General features: G+C 35.7%; 5 protein-coding genes across 10 annotated transcripts; 3 read left to right on the top strand and 2 right to left on the bottom strand.

Annotated features, from left to right (window-relative positions):
* The first annotated feature begins 647 nt into the window (after positions 1–647).
* On the top strand, positions 648–3,706 carry LOC103331733 (Plant invertase/pectin methylesterase inhibitor superfamily). Its single transcript, XM_008234384.3, has 2 exons — positions 648–1,591; positions 2,825–3,706. The coding sequence occupies exons 1-2, from the start codon at positions 739–741 to the stop codon at positions 3,505–3,507; spliced, it is 1,536 nt and encodes a 511-aa protein (XP_008232606.2). The 5' UTR covers positions 648–738; the 3' UTR covers positions 3,508–3,706.
* A 1,888-nt stretch (positions 3,707–5,594) lies between these two features.
* On the bottom strand, positions 5,595–7,555 carry PDLP8 (plasmodesmata-located protein 8). Its single transcript, XM_008234381.2, has 3 exons — positions 6,651–7,555; positions 5,886–5,993; positions 5,595–5,791 (listed from the first exon to the last, which is right to left on the bottom strand). Exons 1-3 carry the CDS (start codon positions 7,417–7,419, stop codon positions 5,787–5,789), a joined length of 882 nt encoding a protein of 293 aa, XP_008232603.1. The 5' UTR covers positions 7,420–7,555; the 3' UTR covers positions 5,595–5,786.
* A 2,384-nt stretch (positions 7,556–9,939) lies between these two features.
* On the top strand, positions 9,940–12,345 carry LOC103331729 (coiled-coil protein). Of its 6 annotated transcripts, none has more exons than XM_008234379.3 (5): positions 9,940–10,099; positions 10,184–10,269; positions 10,985–11,080; positions 11,191–11,605; positions 11,678–12,345. In XM_008234379.3, exons 4-5 carry the CDS (start codon positions 11,261–11,263, stop codon positions 12,143–12,145), a joined length of 813 nt encoding a protein of 270 aa, XP_008232601.2. In that variant the 5' UTR covers positions 9,940–10,099; positions 10,184–10,269; positions 10,985–11,080; positions 11,191–11,260; the 3' UTR covers positions 12,146–12,345. The 6 variants fall into 6 exon arrangements, with proteins under 6 accessions (XP_008232601.2, XP_088909357.1, XP_008232599.2 ...); XM_089053231.1 differs by having other exon boundaries at positions 10,985–11,086; XM_008234377.3 differs by lacking the exon at positions 10,985–11,080.
* Positions 12,346–16,566: 4,221 nt separating this feature from the next.
* On the bottom strand, positions 16,567–17,823 carry LOC103331728 (auxin-responsive protein SAUR36). The gene has a single exon (XM_008234375.3). It carries the CDS (start codon positions 17,305–17,307, stop codon positions 16,789–16,791), a length of 519 nt encoding a protein of 172 aa, XP_008232597.2. The 5' UTR covers positions 17,308–17,823; the 3' UTR covers positions 16,567–16,788.
* Positions 17,824–20,800: 2,977 nt separating this feature from the next.
* On the top strand, positions 20,801–21,569 carry LOC148917225 (uncharacterized). The gene has a single exon (XM_089051526.1). The coding sequence runs from the start codon at positions 21,090–21,092 to the stop codon at positions 21,489–21,491; it is 402 nt and encodes a 133-aa protein (XP_088907652.1). The 5' UTR covers positions 20,801–21,089; the 3' UTR covers positions 21,492–21,569.
* Positions 21,570–22,101: the final 532 nt, after the last annotated feature.

Here is a 22,101-nt window from a genome sequence, read left to right as displayed (position 1 = left end):
AGAAAAATCCAACAAACTTTTAACTTATCGAGTAGCCTAGCTATTACCACCCACTGTTTTTTTTTTCCTCAAAGGACAATTTATTGGTAAAAGGGACAAAAATCATATTTTGAACTTCGAATGTGCGGATGAATGTCTTTAACTGCTAAAGGCAGGAATCGACTTCGGTTGCAAGTGGACAGACACATGTAATGACCAACTGACTTAACTTACATTTGCTATATTATAAAATTGATGTTCAATATACAATATAGTACTAGATATACCAAATAATTTCCAAACTTATTACTACCAGTTAATCTCATATGACATGGAAGCCCATGTCACTTCTTTTTTTCATTCCTCGAACAACCGTATCATTTGCTATGTCATATCGTATATATAAATGGATTTTAATTGGTTGGTGTTCCAAAATTATTGCCACTACTAATTGTAGTGCCGTGTAATATTATCAACTTCCTCGGCTACCAATTATTGCATTTGTATTCTCATATCAGTCATCAAAAAATTCCAAAATGATAAACAAACATGTTGGATATTAAATATTCAGAGAAAAGAACAACAAAGTTGTTCGCCCCCTGTAACACGCTTTACATCCCGCGACCGTTTCCCTTCTATATATAGAACCCAATTGAGCTAGGCCATGCACACCACATTCAAACACGAAAGCTCATATAGCTCTAGTCTCCCAAATCGCCCATATTTCATACACATTTCTTGATCAAAAGCCATCCAAAAATGCCAATTCGATTTCACTCAACACTTTTCTTGGTGCTTTATCTCTCTCCAATCATATTTGGTTACTCTCCAAATGATGTGAAAACATGGTGTACACAAACTCCTCACCCAAAACTATGTGAGGATTTTCTGAGCCCTAACCCAACTACAACCCCCATCAAAGAAAAATCCCAATTCTTCAAGATATCAACCCAACTAGCCCTAGACCGTGCCATCCATGCTCAAACCAACATGTACTCACTTGGTTCAAAGTTCCAAAATGCACACGAAAAAACTGCATGGGATGATTGCCATGAGCTCTTTGATTTCACAATCCAAAAGCTCAACAAAACCGTAAATCCCATCACCAAGTGCACCCAAGATGACAGCCAAACATGGCTGAGCACAGCTCTCACAAACCTAGAGACATGTCGAGAAGGGTTTGCAGACCTTGGGGTCTCAAATAATTATTTCTTCCCTTCAATGTCAAATAATGTTTCTAATTTGATTAGCAACACTTTGGCCATAAACAAAGCTCCATTCACTTCTCAGCCAAACTACAAAAATGGTTTCCCAACTTGGGTGAAGCCTGGTGATCGAAAGCTCTTGCAGTCGTCTTCGGCGAAGGCTGATGTTGTGGTGGCCAAAGATGGGTCTGGGAATTACAAGACCATAAGTGAGGCAGTAAGTGCAGCGTCAAAGAGAAAAGGTAGTGCAAGGTATGTGATATATGTGAAGGCAGGGACATATAAGGAAAATGTTCAGATAAAGTCGAAGAATATTATGTTGAGGGGAGATGGTATAGGGAAGACTATTATCACAGGAAGCAAAAGTGTTGGTGGGGGTTCTACAACCTTCAATTCAGCTACAGTTGGTAAGTAAAATTAGCTATTTTCTAAGTGTTTTTTTATATTTATTTATTTTCTAAGTCTCCCAAATCTCTGTTATTTTTATATATACATGCTTTATTCTGAATATAGCTTAGTTATCTCTCATTAAAATTGATTTTTATATAGTTTTAGTCCATTCACTTTTTATATGAATAAATTGTATTGTTCGATTGTAAATCCTATTATACTCCAGAAAGATAATCATGCACTCCTTCGAGTCAAAATTCACCCTATATTTATTCATACATAATATACTAAACTATTTATAATTTTGTTTCGAATTATGAGTTGTATGTAATACGTTGCTTATAATTTCTTTTTCTTTTTTTAAATGCCTATGAGATAGGTTAAAGAATGATTAGAAGCTTTATTACTAGCTAGGCAGGCTTTAAAATCCATTCGTTGACTTGTACACAATCTGTTTACTTTCACTGGTGTTCGAAAATGATCGACCAGGCCAATTAGATAATGTGACAAGACAAAGTCGACTAATTTAAACGTGTTCATTAATCATTTTGGGACCGAACTGTCTTTATCTTGTTTCTACCAGCCTTGGATTGAAGGTCCAAAAAGGCAGTCAATATGTGTAAAGTACTTTTTAAAAAGTTGGATTCTTAGAGAGCTGGTCCACTTTGAGAAAGTGGCTGGATTACCTTTCTTTCTTTTTTTCTTTTTTTTTCTTTTTTTTATTATAAATAAATTCAGTAGGGAGGGGGATGAGAGAATATTATATTGAGTTGTTTCAAGATTGTCTTCCACGTACTCGGATATACTTTGAGGGGAGAGGGAGAGTTTGACTCATTTTTCCACTATGGTGTCACCCCATGTGCGGTTAGATTACTTTATTCTGTAGAAAATGTTATTCATATAAACACTAATTTTATGAAAATTGTTGAAAATATAAATTGATATAGGGGTTAAGTCATAATGCTGACAATTATTTTGGTCTTAAACTAAGACTTGTGAACCTCAAGTTGCCCACAATATCACTTAATTTGCCATAGTCTGGTGTCTATGGATTTTAACAAACAAATTGTGGTTGAAAATATATTTTGTTTTCCTTTGTTTTCATAATATTGGTCAAAGAATATTTGCAAAGTCAGCAATGCCTCAAATTTCATGTAATTTTAATGTTGTTAATTGTCAACTTGTCTTACAAAGTTAACTCTCTAAATTAAAATTCATGACATTCTTTTCTTTGTTTTGATTCATTTTAGCTGTGGTTGGAGACGAGTTCATTGCCCAGGACATTACATTCCAAAACACTGCTGGTCCAACAAGCGGCCAAGCCGTGGCACTCCGATCCGGTTCAGATCTCTCTGTTTTTTACAAATGTGGCTTTGAGGGGAACCAAGACACCCTCTATGTGCACTCTGACAGACAATTCTATAGGGAATGTGACATCTATGGAACTGTTGACTTTATTTTTGGCAATGCTGCTGTGGTTTTCCAAAACTGTAACATTTATGTTCACAACCACAAAACCAACACAGTCACTGCTCAGGGCCGGTCTGATCCAAACCAAAATACAGGAATTTCTATTCACAATTGTAAGGTTACAGCTGCTTCGGATTTAAAATCGGTTCAAAGTTCGGTTAAGACATACCTAGGGAGGCCATGGAGGGAGTATTCTCGAACCGTGTTCATGAAGACATACCTTGATAGCTTAATTGACCCAGCTGGTTGGATGGAATGGAGTGGTAACTTTGCCTTGAAGACTTTGTATTATGGTGAGTACATGAACACAGGCCCTGGTTCATCCACTTCAAATAGGGTTAAATGGGCAGGTTACCGTGTCATTACAAGTGCCTCGGAGGCTTCCAAATTTACTGTTGGGAACTTCATTGCGGGTAATTCTTGGTTGCCAGCCACCAATGTGCCTTTCACCTCTGGTCTATGATTAATTACCGTTATTTTTTGGAACATAAATAAATTGATTGTTGCCCCCCAAAAAATAAGGAATTAATTTAGGGCATTCAATGGTTAGGTACGATTGTGCTTTCTAATTTAATTATTAATATGGAATTGTATCAATGACTCAATTGTCATTCTTTGTGAATTTGTTTTATAAGAATTTATAATTGTTAAGGTTCTTCTCATGCCTGTGCTTCTGCCATTTGGATAATCTTTTACATTATGTTGCTTCTTGTTTGGGTGTTATTTTCTGGTTATATTATTAGTGACTTAATTAGTAATCAACAACATCATCAACATATAGAATAATTGTACACTTAATACTTGTTTGATCAATTTCCAAATGGGAGAAGAAAAAAAAAAACCCTCACTTGCTTAAAATATTGCACAGCTTGCTCAAGGAAACTAGGGGAAAGAGATGTTTAACTTTTTTTTTTTAGTATAAGCGATAGTCATGGGTGGGGTTTCTCACACACAGACATCCAGAATGCCATGGGGTTCAGGACCTAAGACCTCCAGTCTGCATGTCAAGGTCCTTTTCAACTAAGTTAGTCCCCGTTGGTGAGTTGTTTAACTTAATTAATAACAGAGAGGGCATATATCAAACCCTACTAAAACGATTTGTCAAACTGATTGAATAAGTTGCAAACTCAGATGACATCAAAATGACAAGAAGACTTGGTCAAATTGGTTCGATTCAATGCCTGAATCTTTTTCTTATGAAGCTTCTATCCAATGTATAAACTATGCCTGTTCTAACATTTTGTACGAAATCAATTTGAAACTTCTCTTTGGAAACATTTTTAATGTCTTGGGAGGGAAGACTTTGTTTAAATTTGATCTGGTTACGTACTTGCAAATTATAGACACTAAAGATCGAGATTAATTAAGTGGGAAGTACAAATGGATCACCACAGGTGCTTGTTAATTATATTATCTTGCCAAGTTTGGGCATAACAATTTTTTCTTTCAGAAAAAAATATAGGTGATTTGCTGAAAACTTTTCACTAACTAAAATAATTTAATTTGTAAAGTAGGTCCAACCCAGTCTGTTTTGAAATCAGGTTCAAGCCCTGACACAAGCCTTCTAAATAGAAATGGAAGAATTGGGCCAATAACCAAATTGGATCAGTGGTTCTTCTTGCAGAGATTTGTTGTCCAGAAATATAGAATTCTATAGTAAGGGTGTTATCTGAGGTTTTTAGATAATGCCTCATCTCTTAATTGTTGAATCAAATTGATTAGCTGCTCTATCAAATTAGTTAGTTTGATCTAACAGTTGACCTCATTTAAGAGCCTTAGATAAGACCCTCGCTATAGAATTATCCATCATGTCTAGAGAGAGATTTGCAGGACATTCCATCTGCTTTGGGTTTGCATTTAGTAGCTAGTTAGTTTCTTCTTCCTTTTTTGGGCTATGGCCTCTATTGTATAGAGAAAAAAATGCCTATTGGGCTATTTCTAGTGGTGCAACTTGTAAAGGAAACCCATGCATACGCTTAGGCAAACCAAAAAGAAAACAGCAACAAAACTATAAAATAAAACAGCATTCAGCTTTGTCCAATCAATTCCCAATAAGGTAATGCTGATAAAAGGTGAGTTTCTTCAGATTCATTCATGTTTTAAATCAAGAGTGGTATCACTTTTTAAAGGAGGATTTTGGAATTGATGCCTTATAGAGAGAGATAATTGAATGGTAATGTAAAAGGGTTCAGATGCTTTGCTTATATATATATATATATTGTGATGATACAGTTTCATGGACACAAGTATTGTTTGAGATTTTCATTTAATTCTCTTTAAATTTTGAATTGAAGCCTAAATAGAGGTTAGTCAAAAATAAAAAAGAAAAAGGAAAAGAGAAGGACACATGAAGAGACATACATAGAGAACTTGACCTCAAAAAGAGAAAAAGCAAAGAGATGGGTTTACCAAACAAAGGTTGGTTAACCCAAGAATGAAGTTGAAAAAGAGATGGGTTTTTGTTGGACAGCATGAAGCTAAGAGAATCAGCAGCCCTTTTGAAGTTGATGGAGATTAGAGTGCTACTTTATGCTATAGGATAACACCACCTTCTCTTGTGAAAGAACAAAAAAAACCCAATTGGTATTAAAATAGACAAAAAGTAGAAAACATAGGGCTTTCACTAGAATATTGAAGCCAACATCAATTTGTGGACTTCTGCCATGATTATGTATCCTCCATATCTTTCAAGAAAGTACTCTCTCTCTCTCTCTCTCTCTCTCTCTCTCTCTCTCCATCTCCTTAACCTGTAAGCATGATTAATTATATCATTTCATCAATAATTGGTTAATTATGTAATATTTATTGAAGTGGAAGGAGGGTATATATTTATTTACGTACCCATGGTTTTCCTGCAAACTGAGAGAATAACAATCAGAATAGCTAGACCTGCTACTGTCCCAACAATAATGGCCACTGTCTTCCCCACTTGGTCTTGGTTAGAGGAATCTATACAAACACATAAAAGCAAAAGTGAGGGGAATTAGTACTATATTATATGCATAATTCACAAAGATTTGATTGTATAGAATTTAAAGATGAAAGTGTAGAATTTTCCAAAGAATGAAGGTTCACAAAAGTAAGAAGCTAAAGTTACTGGTGCCCCTTATGCTTTGGCCTTTGTTGACCTTGGGTTTGATGAACTTTAATCCTTTTCTCTTCCAAGAATTGAAGTGTGACATATGTTATTTTAATTCAACAGCACCATTTTGGACCTCAGCTTAGAACTATTTTACTCTTATTAACTACGTAACAAAGTTACATAAAAGTTTAGCTCTCTAGGTTAACCCAAGTGGCGAGAGTGACTAGGGAAATGGGTTCGGATTAGGTTAGGTCTAGGATTCGATTCCCCACATTTAAAAAACATTACACAAAATGTCTTTTAATTAAGAAAATGATGATCTACTCTGTGGATTTCAACCCTCTACGTCTTATTTAACAGTTAAAGACATAATTAATGGCTATAATTTATGATGAAATGGCCAAATAAAGTCTCTGTTTTGGTGTTAATTAATGCAAAAGCAGAGTAAAAATCTATGTTTTGTGTTGTGGTGTTTCTTTTAAGATGTTAGGATTATATGCAGGGAAATGAGTAGAAATTTTCACCTGAGATATCATAGTAGCCAGATGCCCAATACCGAGCATAACACTGAGCCAAGAACACATCAACAGCTGCTGCCGATCCACACAAACTCTTCAACTTTCCCACAGCATCAGCAATGCAAGAAGAGCAATCATTTTGGCTCATATCCCCCAAACACTGAGCAAAACCTTCAACCAAACCAGAGCTACTAACCCTAAAGCCATTTGTTCCTTGCAATTCAGCAAGCACATCATCTCTGCGCCTAAAGAATTCAACATCATCACTCACACTACTTTTACTGCATTTTCTGTACCTAAGACTTGTGTCAAGCCTCCCCAAGAAATTAACATGCTCATATCTTATGAGACAACCCTCAAGCTGCAAAGAAGCCCCATAAGAGTAGGGACAAACCAGAGTAATTTGATTTACTGCACTCTCTATGCATTTTGCGCAGTCGAAAATCTTTAAGTCACCTCTGCACTGGTATAAGCCATATATGGTGCCTTCTAGTGTTGTTGAGCTTCCATTTCCAACTCCAAAATTGTTGTAAGAGACTTGAGAGGATGAGCTAACAACTGATGTTAGAAAAGAGTTGAGGTTGGCTTCAAAGGGTGAGCTTGGTTGGTACTTTTCTTGAGAGCAGCCTGCATAGATGAAGATATGGGCTTGGATTGGGTAGCCATGAATGCTAAGTGAAGAAAAGAGAACGAAAAGCAGAGAAGAGATTATGATTCTCAGGGCTAAGATTGTTTTCTGAGTAGAGTAGTCTAGCTGAAGGTTGCTCATGACCATTTCTTTTTTTCTTCTTGTTTTTTCAACTCGGCATCACTTTCCTTTGTATTGTGGTTTGGTGATGGTAGGGTGAGAAAGGAGAGAGATTGATTGCTTTTTGGTCGTTCTTGAATTCTCAAGTGGACACGTTCCTATTAAGAAAGGGCCTCTATGTGTTGTTCATGGCCTACCTGTGTGTGTTCTTAGTTAAAGCATCTGCTCAAAAATTCTACTTTTGACCCCAATAGATAGTCATAAAGATAATTAATAATCATAAAGATGGTTGAATTCTATAGGAAGATGCCCTATTTTTTAACCGTTAGATTAAATTGGTAGTTTGATTCAACGGTTACGAGATAACTACTTAGATAAACCCTCACTACAGAGTGACTCCATAAAGATGAGCAAGCAAAGCAGACTGCTTCTTTATTAGTGGACTTGACCTTGAGATGGCCTTATATAAAATGACTTGTAACATTGCAGCTGCATTTCCTTTATGCATTATGTCTAGTTGGATTGTATGATTTTTATGATTATGGTGTTGAGCAAATTTATTCTCCTTTTTTTAATTATTAAAAAGTACATTTCATGTGAATTACATGACGAAGAAGTGACAAGAAAAAGTATGAACCTTGGCTACAAAATCCAATCCCCGTTGTTTTGCACCAACATGTTAATTATGGCATCATATTCTATGGTTTTATTTTACTATACTTTTTTGATTTGGGGTATTGGAGTAAACTAAGTTGATATTTTTTAAATACATTTAGATAGATCACCTTCCCTAATCAATTACTTGTAACTCCATTACAGATGTGTTAAGTCATTTTAGGAGAACATGAGTCACAAACATTATCCTTCTTTGCACCAAATGGATTTAAGTATTGATGATTATTTACTGTCTTATTTGGTGATTTAATGTTAAGCTTTCAAGTGTCGTAATAGCAAAGTCTTTCTCATACCAAGCGATGTATAGGGAAAATTCAGACTATTAAATTCTTTAAGCTGCTTTACAATCTCAATAGAAATACCATCTCTAGGTTTTCAATAGGGTATTCATAAAAGCAAGCAATGGGTGGGTATTTGATCTCCTTATGTAAATAAGGCAACTACTTCAACTGTAGTAATGTTTCCTTATAAATGAGACTTGTTCGTAAATTAGACTTATTTATTTTTTTTGGGTCTGAAATTCATGTTGTATTCATAAAACTCAAAAACAGGGAATAGAGACACAAACAAAAGGCTAAAGCCACGAGGAGCCAACAGAACACAAGAACAAATAACAAAAACATGGTTAAACATAGCTAGATTCCAACAGAGCCTAGAACAACAATCCCTACCCAGCAAATTAGCTACTAATAGGAATTAAAACTAAACAACAGATGCAACATGAGATGGACAAGGCAAACCATCAGAAGTTAACACCCCAATGAGAGACAATGGTGGTTTGTCGACCCAACTTTGCAGTTCCATAGCTCTGTTACCTATCGACGCCGCTGCATGAGCCGCACGATTTGCACTCCTAGGCACCCATGACCAAGTATACAATATTGTAAAATACATATAAACAGTGATGTATAAGGATACTTTGTATAAAATGATTGCCTTATTATAAAATACATATAAAAAAAAGTTCGTATTTATTATTAAACTATTTGAACTCACATTCTTAACAAATAAAATGATTGTCTTATTATTAAAAAAATATAAACTTCGTAATTATTAGTATTTCAAAAAAAATCATCATGCTCTTAGATGCAATCCAACAACTAAATTAGAAGTATGTAGCAAATTTTTTTTTTTAGTTACATTGATAAGGGTGGCGGAGCCAAAAATTTAAGTAAGAGGGGGCACCTTTAAAAATTCAAACACTTTCTTTTATGACAAATCAACCTAGTTTTTAAGAAATCCCTAATTTTATCACTTTTCTCTATTTTTTTTTTCTTTACTTTTTGTATGAATAACCTATCACTCTTTTATGATAACAAAATACATGCAATCCAAAAGAAATTTAGACATAAAATGAAAGAGAAACAAAGAAAATATAGGTCATTTAAGAATTTGTGAGGAATTTTATAATATTTGTACAATATACTAACATAAAATTGTATGTACAACAATAGTTGAGAGGGGGCCAGTTGATAAGGGAGGGCCACACACTCTTCAATTCTTAAATTAAATACGAACATAATTAAATATTAGCCCCATGTGCCAATTGGTTTTCTTTTTTCTTTTTATTTTATTTTTAGAATAAAGAAAAGATAAAATAGGTAGTTATGTTCCATAAAAGTATGATATATTATCTGATTTTGTTTTTAATTTTAATTTTTTTTAATACAAAAAATGTGAATTTACCATATTATTCTTATTTAATTAATAATTTCAATTCTTAATATTTGAATTAACCAAGGGCATTTTTTGGCATTTTGAATGTTTCACCATTCTTTGTCATTTGCTTTATATATATAGATTTATTAGATAATCTCCCCAGATTTATTACAGACATAATTGTCAAAATCCACTGGCTTAGAAAAATCTGACTCTCAAAAATACCCTTGTACTGCTCCTCATTTTGCAACTACATCCAGTCCCCATTCTCTCCCACACCATCCCTGCCTCTGAAAGACGAGATCTTTTTCTCCCTACTCTCGTCGCCCAGCACTTCCTCTCGCATCTTTCCTGTGGCGCCACCACTCCTCAGGTCAGTCCGTGAATTTCTTTTTAAATTTTGTGGAATAAATATCTGAATTCAATTTACTGTTTGTGATTATATAATTTGGATCAGATTTAGGCATTTCTTTTGTTATTCGTGGGGCATGCGTGGTCACCTGAGATTGGGGATGGCTTCCATGTCTACACAGTTTTCTGAAGGTGTCTTCTTTTCTTAGAACATTCACAAATTTGTAATGTTTTTTTTTCAATGTCTCTTGAGATGATGTTGGTTTTATTTATTGGGTAATGGCAATTCTTTCATGTGTTAGATAAATTGACGAAAATATCATTTGTTACTTGGATGTATGTGTTGGGTATACCGTGGATGTGTTTGTTCATTTGCTTCTATGTTCATTTTATGTAGGATATTGTTATGTTTTTATCTGCTTGAACTTGTTGATTTGGTATGCCATATTCCAACAATTTATCAACTTTGGGTAGCACACAGACTTAAACAGTAGTTTTGTCATCTGAGGATTTCCATTATTTGTCTCTATTAGTTTGTTCACTATAAGATTTCTAATGTAATTCTCTTAACGATACATGGTCAGTGCTGCCTATAGAACATCTGAAGGAACGCTTCAGTTTTCGAGAATAGTCTGGTTTGTCTATAAATTTATGATTTTTTTCCCCTTAGATTTTTGTGTTCTATGATTCTTCTTGGTTGGTATTTGAGATTGCTTATTATTATTATTTTTTTGTTTGGTGTCAATTTCTGATTTCTAATTTAGGGGTAAAGATGATGGTTTTAAGTGTCGTTGCTTGTGATCAAGCTTTTGATGTAAATGACAGTGGCTTTAAATAGCGTTTTGTTTTCTTCCTTCTCACGTGCTTATCTTTCTTCTAAGAATATGCACTGGTATGCTGACTGTAGTTGAAAGAAGAAAGGAGAAGAATGTAGATTGACCCCGTGTAAATGCATTATTTTAGCTCGGACCAGTCTTCTTCTATGTGGAAGAATTTAACCCTTGTTACGGTTTATCCATATCCTGTTTGCTTTCTTTTTGCATTTCTTACGAATTAAATCAGTGATGAGTTGAATTTAGTAATGTCACTGACAAAAATGACCTGAACATGCAGAAAGCCCAACGACAGTGATGGCTTATGAGTAGTAAAGTAAGGGGTTGTGCTGTTGAATATCAAATTCTCCATGGAAGAAGAAGAGCCTAAATCACAGAGCTTGAAAGAAGAAGACAATGAACCACAGAGCTTTAAAGAAGAGCCTAAATCACAGTGTTTGAAAGAAGAGCCTAAATCACAGAGCTTGGAAGAAGAAGACGCTAAATCACAGAGCTTGAAAGAAGAGCCTAAATCACAGAGCTTGGAAGAAGAAGAAGCTAAATCACGGAGCTTGAAAGAAGACCTTCAATCATTGAGCTTAGAAGGTCGAGATGGTATTGCATTCCCTGGATTCAATGAAAATTCGTTGCAGTTCCTGGATTCAATAGACGGGTATTTAACCCTATTGGATTCACTGTCTTGGACACTCCGACAGGTAAAATTGGATTACATATTTCTTTTGGTTATATTCTTACACTAACAGGGAATAGGATAACACTAAAAACAGGGGTGGCTGCAATTAGCAAGTGCTCGACATTCAATGGGTGAGTCACGTGTAAGCAGCGCTGTGTTGGACCTGAAATCCCACCCTGCAAGCACATTTTTGGAAGTAACCCAGCAATCCAATCCAGGAGTTGGGCAAATTCATCATTTTACATTGCACAAATGGGCATCCTTTGACAATGACAATGGAGCTCCACTTATGGATATGAGTCCACAGATACGACAACGAAAGGATAAGGATGGAGCTCCACCTCCAGTTAAAGCTGAAGCTGATCACCAACATCAACTTCAAAAGGAGCGGTCTAAGTCACTGTTGGTGTTTGGCGGTTTGGTTTCGCCAAAGCTACGGGCAGCACAACTCTCATTTGAATCTGCACTTGACGCCCTTGTAGAGATTGCCAACATGCGTTCTTTGATGCTTTCCACTTTCCATAAGGTCAGGGAAGAAGTGGAGGCCGCCAAAGCCAAATGATGGATGTTATTTCCATGGCATGATAGACGACGTATTATTACTGCGTATTTCAATCCATCGAATTTTATTTCCGTTCTATTTTGCTATAATTGCTTGATTTTGATCTTTACTACAGTAAGTGTATTCTATCATGGTTATCCAGTTGAGTTTGTGTCGGATTTGGAGGTAGTTAACTAAAGCCCTTAATTTTCTTTCATTCATGAACTTGAATTTTTCCCCTTGATATAAAATTAAATAAAATTGGTTTGGCAACTTGGCAAGGTACCGGGTTGAATTTGGCCACTCAAAATGTTGCATAGCTTTGAAAAATTACCCAACTTCATCAAACAGTATACCAATTATTTTGTGTGGATGATTTTGGTTTCTCCAACGTGACCACAACCATGTCGATGTCTACATGCGTCCCGGCAAAATTTAGATGCTTAGCTATCTTTCTATGCTTCTAAATCCAACGGCTCTAATTTGTGTTTAAATTTTAATGGGCTTTATTAAATGGACGGCCGCTATTAAATATCAAATCAAATGCAACCTAAACAATGAAGTAAAAACGAGGCACACCTACCGTTCGATCAAATAACGTATAGTTTGAACGGTTGGGTGGAATTTTGAAATTTTAAGTTGATTTGCTTGCATAAAATTGGGCTAATTGGACTGGTTCTGTAGTGCAAATCCAAATTGGGCTCCTCTTATACATGGGCTGCTTTCTTCTTTGTTGATTTCTTGGTTCGCCCCAATTCCTACTTCAATTCCATTCAGAAAAGAAAATATTCATAGCTAAAAGAATTGAAAGCGCCAATCTTTAATTGTTATAAACATTTGAGCTTTTATCTATTATTAATTGAATAAAATATTAATTAATGATTCACTGGAAAATGAAGAGAAAATCACTAGTCTGCAATTTAGAATTAACATGTTTTACATTTCAACTCATGAGATTGAGATGATGTTAACTCATGATTCATGTTTTACCCACTCCCTGTCCATTTTTTTGTTGAAGGTAACATCTCTCATTTGAATTACATGTTAAAGAAGTCATCCAATCTTTCCAGGTTTTACAATTTAAATGGTTGCTAGTCTCCATTAACATATATAAGTTTGTTATGTTTTACAATTTTATTTCATCATTTCCTTGATTTTATTTGTGGGATATTGGGGTAAACTAATCATGATTTGCTTAATGATGGTCTTGGTGGTAGTGGATGGTATTAAATTAATCCGGTCTTAAAATTTTGTATTGTTTCTCTATGTAGAATCTTATGTTTGTTTTGGTCAATATAATTAGTCTGGTATAAATACCGGTATTCATTTTAGTGGCAAGTAATGCGATTCATTTCAATAAATAACAAATCTTCTTTTATCTTCCTTGTCTCGTGTTTTCTTGCCTATGTCTGTATGAATTAGATCACTTTTATTGTCATATGCATGTTTATAACAGAGTGATAATAATTCAACCCCATTGTCATCTTTGATTCGATTGAGTGGAAGTCGAGGGGAATTATTGTCTAAGTGAGAGGCTCGAGTGGCTCCGAGAAAAGGCGGATATTCCCAAGCTGACCTGCTCTAGTAGTTGGGAGCCGCACCATCGGGTCTCCCAAGGACTAATTAGGATGTTAATACACCTATATCATTTGATCGCTTTTAAATTTCCACCAGCATGTAGTATTTTCCATCACAAACAGTTGATTTATTGGTAAGGAAATATAAGAGAAAAATTTGTAAATGATTTATCTCAAAATATTTGCAATTTTCAATAATATGATGGATTAGATTTGTAAATCGTTGTGGAGAATACGCCATTCAAATGTTCCAAACTTTTCATGTTCTTGTTTTGATTGCTTGTTGCGCAATTCCTTATAATTAGTTTTTTTAAAAAAATTTATAACAAACAATAATTGCGAATGGATGTGTTCTCCATTTAGTTCGGTATGCATTTACATCTAAAGTGTCCCATATTTGTTTCTTTCCTAGTTTGTTCTTAATCTGTCGATTTCGTTCCTTTCCCATTCTTACTTCAATTCAATTGAGAAAAGAAAATATAAATATGTTGGCTGGAGAAAAGGAAAAACCACCGAAAGAACAAATTCGTATGATGACGAAACTCTGAGCTTTGATCATGGATTGGGAAAAAAAAATTAATGAATTCACTGTGCAAAGAAAATTAAGCATGCTATATTTTGAATTTTGAACGTGAATGTGATCATTCATTTCCAGTAAGATGATGAATTTGTTCTGTAAATTGTTACGCATAGGATGTCGATGAGTCTTGTACAAATAAATGGATTTGAAAATTTTGTGATAAAATAACATTTATAATTATGATCACAAATCCAACGAATATAACAGAAATAAAAATTTGAGTAGGAGATAGAAATTATGTATAATTTAGTGATGAACATGACAATACGTATAAAATAAAAAATCCTAACAAGCTAGGCAGCAGTAGGAGAACCCATGCATCGCCCAAAGAAAGAAGAAAGAAAACACCTTTGAGCCACCTTATTTTCTTGCTTAGAAGGCGAAGGTGAACCTCGTGCGTAATTCGACTCAACAAACTCTCGTTCCTGAAATTTTTCTTCAAAATTTGGATGGTGTTCGAAACTTTTGACACCAGAGAAGGGAGGGCGAATTGGACCAGAGAAGGTAGGGCAAATGGGACCGGAGAAGGAAGTCGGCTTTTGATCGAATACTGGAACCCTATCCTCCCAAATGCGGCCGGAGGAGCCTTGCCTCCTAAATGACATAGATGATCTTTGCAATGAACCCATGGTTCATCAATTTCTTATTTTCTGTCTGTCTGTGTCTTTGTCTTTGTCTCTCCCTCACGTTTAGTATGATCAAAAGCCTTTCCTTCAACTAACATAACCGTTTTTGGTTTTTTTGGGTTAGTTTGATATTTTAGGTTGTGGTAATTTCCTTATCAATTATGCCACGACTTTGTTGGGGAGCTATTGTTAAATCCCATCTAGGCCATATAAATTTAGGGTCATTTGACAGATAATGGTTTCTCAAGTGGTTAAAATGATCCTAGAAAAAGTTCCTGTTATAAATAAGTCAATACATTTGTTTTGAGCGTTTATCGGTTACATAGCACCGAAGCCTACAAAGATACTAGTCAGATGTTGGTAAAATTAATAATCCATAAATAAATTTGACTTGTTTTAGAGTACAACTTAAGATGACAACAAATATTATGGTATACTTTTATAAAAGAAACCACCATAATTTTACTTAATAATTACTACTACCAGAACCAAGGACCTCTTTTTAAGTAATTGTGAGCGATAACTTATCACAACCATCAGGTTGATCAAACGATTGAAATCTCAATAACTTATTCTAACCCATTAAACCCCTTTTTTCATTACAAAATCTATATTATAAATGTCATTCTATTGAGTTATAAAATCCACACATACCAATTGACCAGAACAGTGAGGTGCGCCTCATCAAGTTCGAGTCCCACAAAGACAATTCACCATGCCATTCGTCCAGCAAATCCGATACATATTCATGATCTTTCTCAACTACAACAAAATGGGATACAGAGCAACATGGACTGGAACCTTGAAGGTGCCTTGCCTGCATTCAAGTGCTTTCATAGACCTTTTTGAGCTTCTGTGTGGCATATACTAAATCCACAATAATAAAAATAAAGTACAAATGTACTGGCCATATAGCAAAATGGAATAAAAAGACCAATGTATGGTGGTGGAGCTGCGGGAGGTGGGAAACTGCCTCCATCAATTGATTCTAATTTCATCAGATTCCCCACTATGCCACTAGTTTCATCCATGCTTGAGTAGGACACGTCTATGGTGTCAAACAAAGATAATTTTTTCTTCTAGAAAACTTGGTGCTGAGACCGACCAAAAACCTTTTTAAGGGGAAATTGGATTCTCTAACATTTTCCAATCAAATTGGACATTAATAATTAATTCATTAAGCAAAACCTGTGATATATGGAAGTGGATTGAGAAAATTGGACAATTCCCTAAGCAGAAAATCTCACAACTAATCTTCAAACATTAGTTATATTAGCTTTAGCTTAACCACTTGTTTGTGGTTATTATTATTGAAAATCTTATAAAAAGCGTTCTTTGGATAAGTACCTGTTAAAAACAATCGACCGTTTAATAAAAAAATTCGAGCATTAATACCAAGTCAACGTCATCAATTGCCCATCAACAAGACATTTCCCCCAACTTTCTTACGTTTCCAATTAAGAACCAATAATAACAACAACACCAACAAAAGAAACAAAAAAGAAACTCCCCACAACAATATATTGAAGTAGTCAAAGTCTTGACATCATTATCATTTTTATCACCATTTGATGCATTCACATCAAAACCCAAGAAATAATCACTGTCATTATCACCTCATGATCATTATCAACCACATTAAATCCCCATTTGCAAGAATTAAAAGAGAAAAAATTCATCATATTCTTTGTATAAATATACATCTAAAAAGCTACCACACATGTACCAAAAAGTACAAAAAGAAAATTCCAAAAATTTAAAAAGGGTAAAAAAGTAAAAACGAAGTGAGACCACTAAACTCCACAAAGATTTCTAACGACATCACTATCAATTTGGAATATTATCGTCATCATCATCATCATCGTCCTTCATTGTCGCGTCTTAATGGGAGGCGCTGCGCTTCCACGTCAGCCTGCGCTGAGTCGACCCGGCGGCGATCCGGGTCTTGACGCTCTCGAAGTCCGAGATCGGGCAGGGTATGGTGATCCCTCCCTGGTGCTGAAACCCGTACTCTTTTTCGGCCTCTCTCAGAAGCCGGCTGAAGAGGGGATGGTTAAAGTAAATGACAGGCACCAAAACTCGGTGAAAGTCGCCGTCTTTTTGACCCACGTACACAGCCAGGTGTCCCTTTGGAACCGTCACAGGCTTGCTTGACTCAACCGGGTTCTGACCCAACTGTTTGTAGCCCGACCCAGGTTTGCGGCAGCACAGAGATTTGGCTCCGGCGGACAACTTCCGGCCCCAAGTGAGCAGCTTGGACGTGGGTTTGTTGCTGCAAGTCAGGGGAGAATCCGGGTTGAGCATGGAGTATCCATTTCGGGTTCGGGTATTACGGAATAAGAACCACCGGGTGACCCGGCAAAGGCGATTTCCGAGCTTGAATCCTCTGATCTTTGCCATTGATTGGTAAAAAAAAGAGGGAAATTGGCTTGTGGGTTTCGAAGTTTGGGTTGAGATTTGATTTGGGTTTTTTGCTAGAGAGAGAGAGAGCTGGGTTCAGGAAAAAGGCCAAGGGTCTGCCTCAGACATGGTGAGCCGAGAAAGAGTTAAGCAGATTTCAGAGAGAGAGGTGGGTATATTGGACATGGCCTGGATTTGAAGTCCGAGAATAGCAGTGAGGGTATTTCATCAAAGATCTGAAATACCCAAAGTGCTACTTTAGCTAAATTTTCAGTCTTTGGTGTTGAATTGAATTCGATATGGGTTTTGTTGGTGGTTCAAGACTTTCAGGCGGTGGTAGGGCGAGGTGGGTGATGAAAAAGTATTAAGAGTGTTTGGGAGGTGAAGAGAGGGTTATATATAAAGGGGAAAATGTGTTTTTTTTTTTTTTTTTGAAAAGTCAAAATTGTACGAAGGGAAGGGAGAGAGCAAGTGCAAGTGGAGAAAGGAGTTTGATTTTTATCTTTAGAATTGGTCGGCACGCGAATATGGGAAGAATAAAATCAGTTTAAATGGGGGCAGTGGGATGAGATGGCAAGTCAAAAGTCAGATAAAAGAAGGGTCCGATGAGAAGTGGCTGCGGCGAAAGTTGCACGGGGATTGTCATTAAAATGGGGGCGTACAAGTCAGCGAGTTTTTATCAAGTATTTACGGTTAGTGTACAGCCTCATATTTTCTTAAAGCATCTACAATGGGCTCCATAAATCACACTCTTAGACAAATTTTAGAGAGGAATTGTAAAAATGCAACTCCAACCACGCTTTATCCACCTCCTAAAATAGGAGTCCCTTAGGAGCTCATAAATCTGAGGAGAGAGAAATGACTCTTAGTGATTCTCTATAATTTAATGCTGATTTATTTAATGAGTATTTCAAACCTTTATTTAATGCTAACTATTTTTTATTTTATTTTTTAATAGAGATTGACCAATCAAAAAATAGTTATAGCTTATGACTCTCCAAATTAAGGAGTATGGTTGGAGTTGAAATTTTTTAGAGAGCTCCTAAAATAGCTTTATTATATTTTTAGCTAAATTTTAGCTAAGAAATAGATAGCATCATTGTGGATGCTCTTATACAAGATGTTTGAAAATGGAAAAAGAAACGAAGAAAAGAAATAAGAATATAATCAATGATATACATCATCAGAGGGGAGGAGATGTAAATGCAATTTTTTTTTGCATAACTCTAATCTGTCAATGTCTCGCAAAGTGAAATATCCATACGTATACGAACAACTTTAAATGTAACGAGTAAAAAAGCTGAAAATAATCACATTGCTAAATCATACCACACGAGAAATGTTATTTCGAAGAAAAGTCATAATACATTTACTTCATCGGTTAGTGAATATGAAAAGGGTGTGTAGGAAGTATTGACAGAATATCAAACCCCGTATAGTCTTCGTAATAGACTCGGATGTTTCCTGTGAAATTGGTGTTTTAAGCGAAGCGAACGTGTAATCTCCCATAATTTACGTAGGGCTCACTTTGATGAAGGATTGTCAATAATCAGCTACGCGTGAGTAGAGTAGTACAATACGAAGACTTGACCCTGAAGGGTCGCGTTTGGAATGGGGGCAGCTACACAAGATATTTATGAAGTTGAGTAAAATATAAAAAGAATTTAAGATTAGAACAAAAAGCCCAGCTCCCAATTCAACACGCTGGTTTCCAAGAAACTGTTGTATTTGACACGTGGCTCCCTTGACAAAACGGCACGCTCCTAGAAAAGAAGACCAAGTCAATCCTGTAGTACCTTAGGTACGGCCTGCACTGCGCGGTTTCAAATTTCAAATTAATATTCTGTGCCCTCGTGGTATGAGCCTAATCCAAACTAAATCAAAATATATAGTTTGGTGTAGGATTTGTAATATTTAAAATTATGGTTTAACCAAACTAAACTGATTGTATTAAAAAAATATTATACACATAATACATTGTTACAATCTTTTCTTTTTCTTCTCTCTCTATCTCTCAATTTGTCTTGTCTCCATCAGTCACTATCTCTCTAATTTTTTTTCTCCTTTTTACGTCTGTCTTAACTACCTCTCCCCATCTCCCTTTTTCTTTTTCCTTCTTCTCTCTCTCTCTCTCTCTCTCTCCCCCCCCCCAAACCAACCCACTATGTCCATTTAACCGAAATGGGCGCTTTTCATCAATTATGGTTTGGTTTCGATTTCTAAAATAGCCAAACCGAAGCCTACAGTTCAGTGTTTGGGTTGAGCTCAAAACCGAACCAACCCAGACGGCACTTTACTAATAATCTGTGAGACCACGCCGCCATAAGCCTCCTCTAGCACCACCACAATGGTATCAGAATATGCAATTTATGTGTCAAGTTCAACAATCACGCATGCTCTGAAGACAAAGTAATCGACAGTTTTTGCTCACGGTGTATGGCTTGAGGAAATGCGAATCACTTTTTAAAAACTTAAAAAACCCTTAGCATTATGTAGCTCCCGAAACATCGTTTTCGATACATAGTAATTTTGTTTTTCGTTAATGAGTTATGTTATGAATCTTTGTATATAAGTATGTGTGTGTTTGACATGTGAGCATAAAATTTTCTTTTTAACTTTGTAATAATCTATTACTCTGTATAGCAATCTTATAATAATAATAATAATAATAAGGCTTAAGTGCTACAGTGACGTCCGAAACATTGGTTAATTCCCACTAAACCCTTTTAAGTTAAAGTGACCCACTTTGCTCCTTTGACCGATATTTTGTGTCTTCTTTGCCCCTCACCTTCAAGTCTTAAAAACTCCGTTAAAAATGCTGACGTGGCACTAGGCGTGGGTATGGTCCGATTCGAGCCAATTTTTGCCTCAAATTGAAACTGAAATTGATAATATTTACCAGATTTGGTTCGGTCATATTTAAATAATTTTTTTTATATAAAATTGTCCAGTTCAAGTTGAACTGCCTTCGATCTGATTCCTGTTCAATTTTGAACCGGATTATTAATTTTTTTATATATATACAAATTTCAATTTTTTTTGTTTTTGCTTGAAAATTAACAAATTATCCAATTTAATACAAAAAAAAATATTGGGGCTAGAAAAGAGAGATATTTTGAAATTGAGCTTGGGTAAATATTAGTTATGAGATTAAAAATATAGCATTGGATATAAATAAATATTAAAAAAAAATGTGGCCTCTCCGGTTCAGTTTGTTGGGGTATAGAATTGGAACAAGAACATATTAGAATGAGTTTGGTTCAGTGTTTTGAATTGACTTTGACTTTTTGGTCAACACAGTTTTTTTCAGTCTGGTTTGGTTCAGATGATCGGTTCTTCGGTTTCGATACCCACCCCTACGTGGCATCAATAGAATCCACAATTTTGCTAAATTAAGTACCATGTGTGAAGAAAAAAATTAAAAATGAAAAATTGTCTTTTTAAAACCACTAATTTAACTATTAAAATAAAAATAATACTTTAAAACCAAAAGATCCCCAATTCCCCTCCTCTATCACCATTATCCCTTCCCACTCCTCTCTCTTCCTCTCTCGCAGACCCAAAACGCAGGTCCCTCCCTAAGCCAAAACCACAGCCCTCATGTCCTAACACAAATCATCATCACCCTTCTCCAACCCTCGGTCGTCTCCTTCATGAAGCTTTTTTTTTTTGGTTTAGCTCTCTTCTTATATTATATATATATATATATATATATATAGATAAACAACGCAGCTCTGTTTTTCTGAGAGAATTGAAGATCGATCAATTGCACCCCAAGAAAAATGAAGAGGCAAAGACGTGTGGATGTTGGTGGTGCCACCATGGATCAAGGATCAAGGTTTGAGGGTACAGCAGCAACAAAAACAACAACAACAATGACAATGGCAAGCAAAAAGGCTAGGAAAACGATTGACAAGGCTGCAGGGAAAGAAGATGTGAGGATCGACGGTGGAGATCATCAGTTGGGTTTGGTGGCTGCTGAGAATTTGATGGCCGCGGAGGAGAATTACTGGGGTTGTTTGAGTGGTGCTGTGGTGGATGAGCAAATGTCATGGGGTTCAATTTGGATGCCATTTTGGGATGTGGAGTTCATGGGCGAAGCTCATTATGGCTTGTTCAGTGATGTGATTTGGGATGATGACATTTGGGGGTTAAGAACAACCAAAGAGGTGCCGAATCCGTGAGAGAAAGACACAGAAATTTGTATTTATCTTTTTCAGCTTTCGTATAAGAAATTTATGCAATAAATTAGTTTTGGCTTAGGGTTGGAGAAGGGTGATGATGATTTGGGTTAGGAGATGAAGACTCTGGTTTTGGCTTATGAAGGGGGCTGGGTTTTGGGTCTGCGAGAGAGGAAAAGAGAGTAGTGGGAAGGGATAATGGGGTTGGAGGAGGGGAATCGGGGAATTTTTTGGTTTTAAAGTATTATTTTTATTTTTAATAGTTAAATTAAGTTTTTTAAAAGATAATTTTTAATTTTTTTTTAATTTTTTTTCTTCACACATGGCTTAGTTTAACAAAATAGTGGGCTCTATTAGTGCCATGTTAGTATTTTTGAAAAAGTTTTTAATAGACTTAACGATGAGGGGCAAAGTGAGATACAAAATATCAGTCAAGAGAATAAAATGCGTCATTTTAACTTTAAGAGGATTTAGTGAGAATTGACTAATATTTCAAAAGGCACTTTAGCACTTAATCCTAATAATAATATGGACATTTTAGAAAAAGCAAAAGGAGAGAGAAAAATTTTAAAAGAAGAAAATGGACAAAACGCCTTATTTATTTTTAGATTTC

This window comes from Prunus mume, linkage group LG5, assembly GCF_029339155.1.
Source record: "Prunus mume cultivar Tortuosa linkage group LG5, ASM2933915v1, whole genome shotgun sequence".
NCBI lineage: Eukaryota > Viridiplantae > Streptophyta > Magnoliopsida > Rosales > Rosaceae > Prunus > Prunus mume.
Note: the sequence above shows the minus strand (reverse complement) of the source record. Positions and strands in the feature narration are given on the sequence as shown.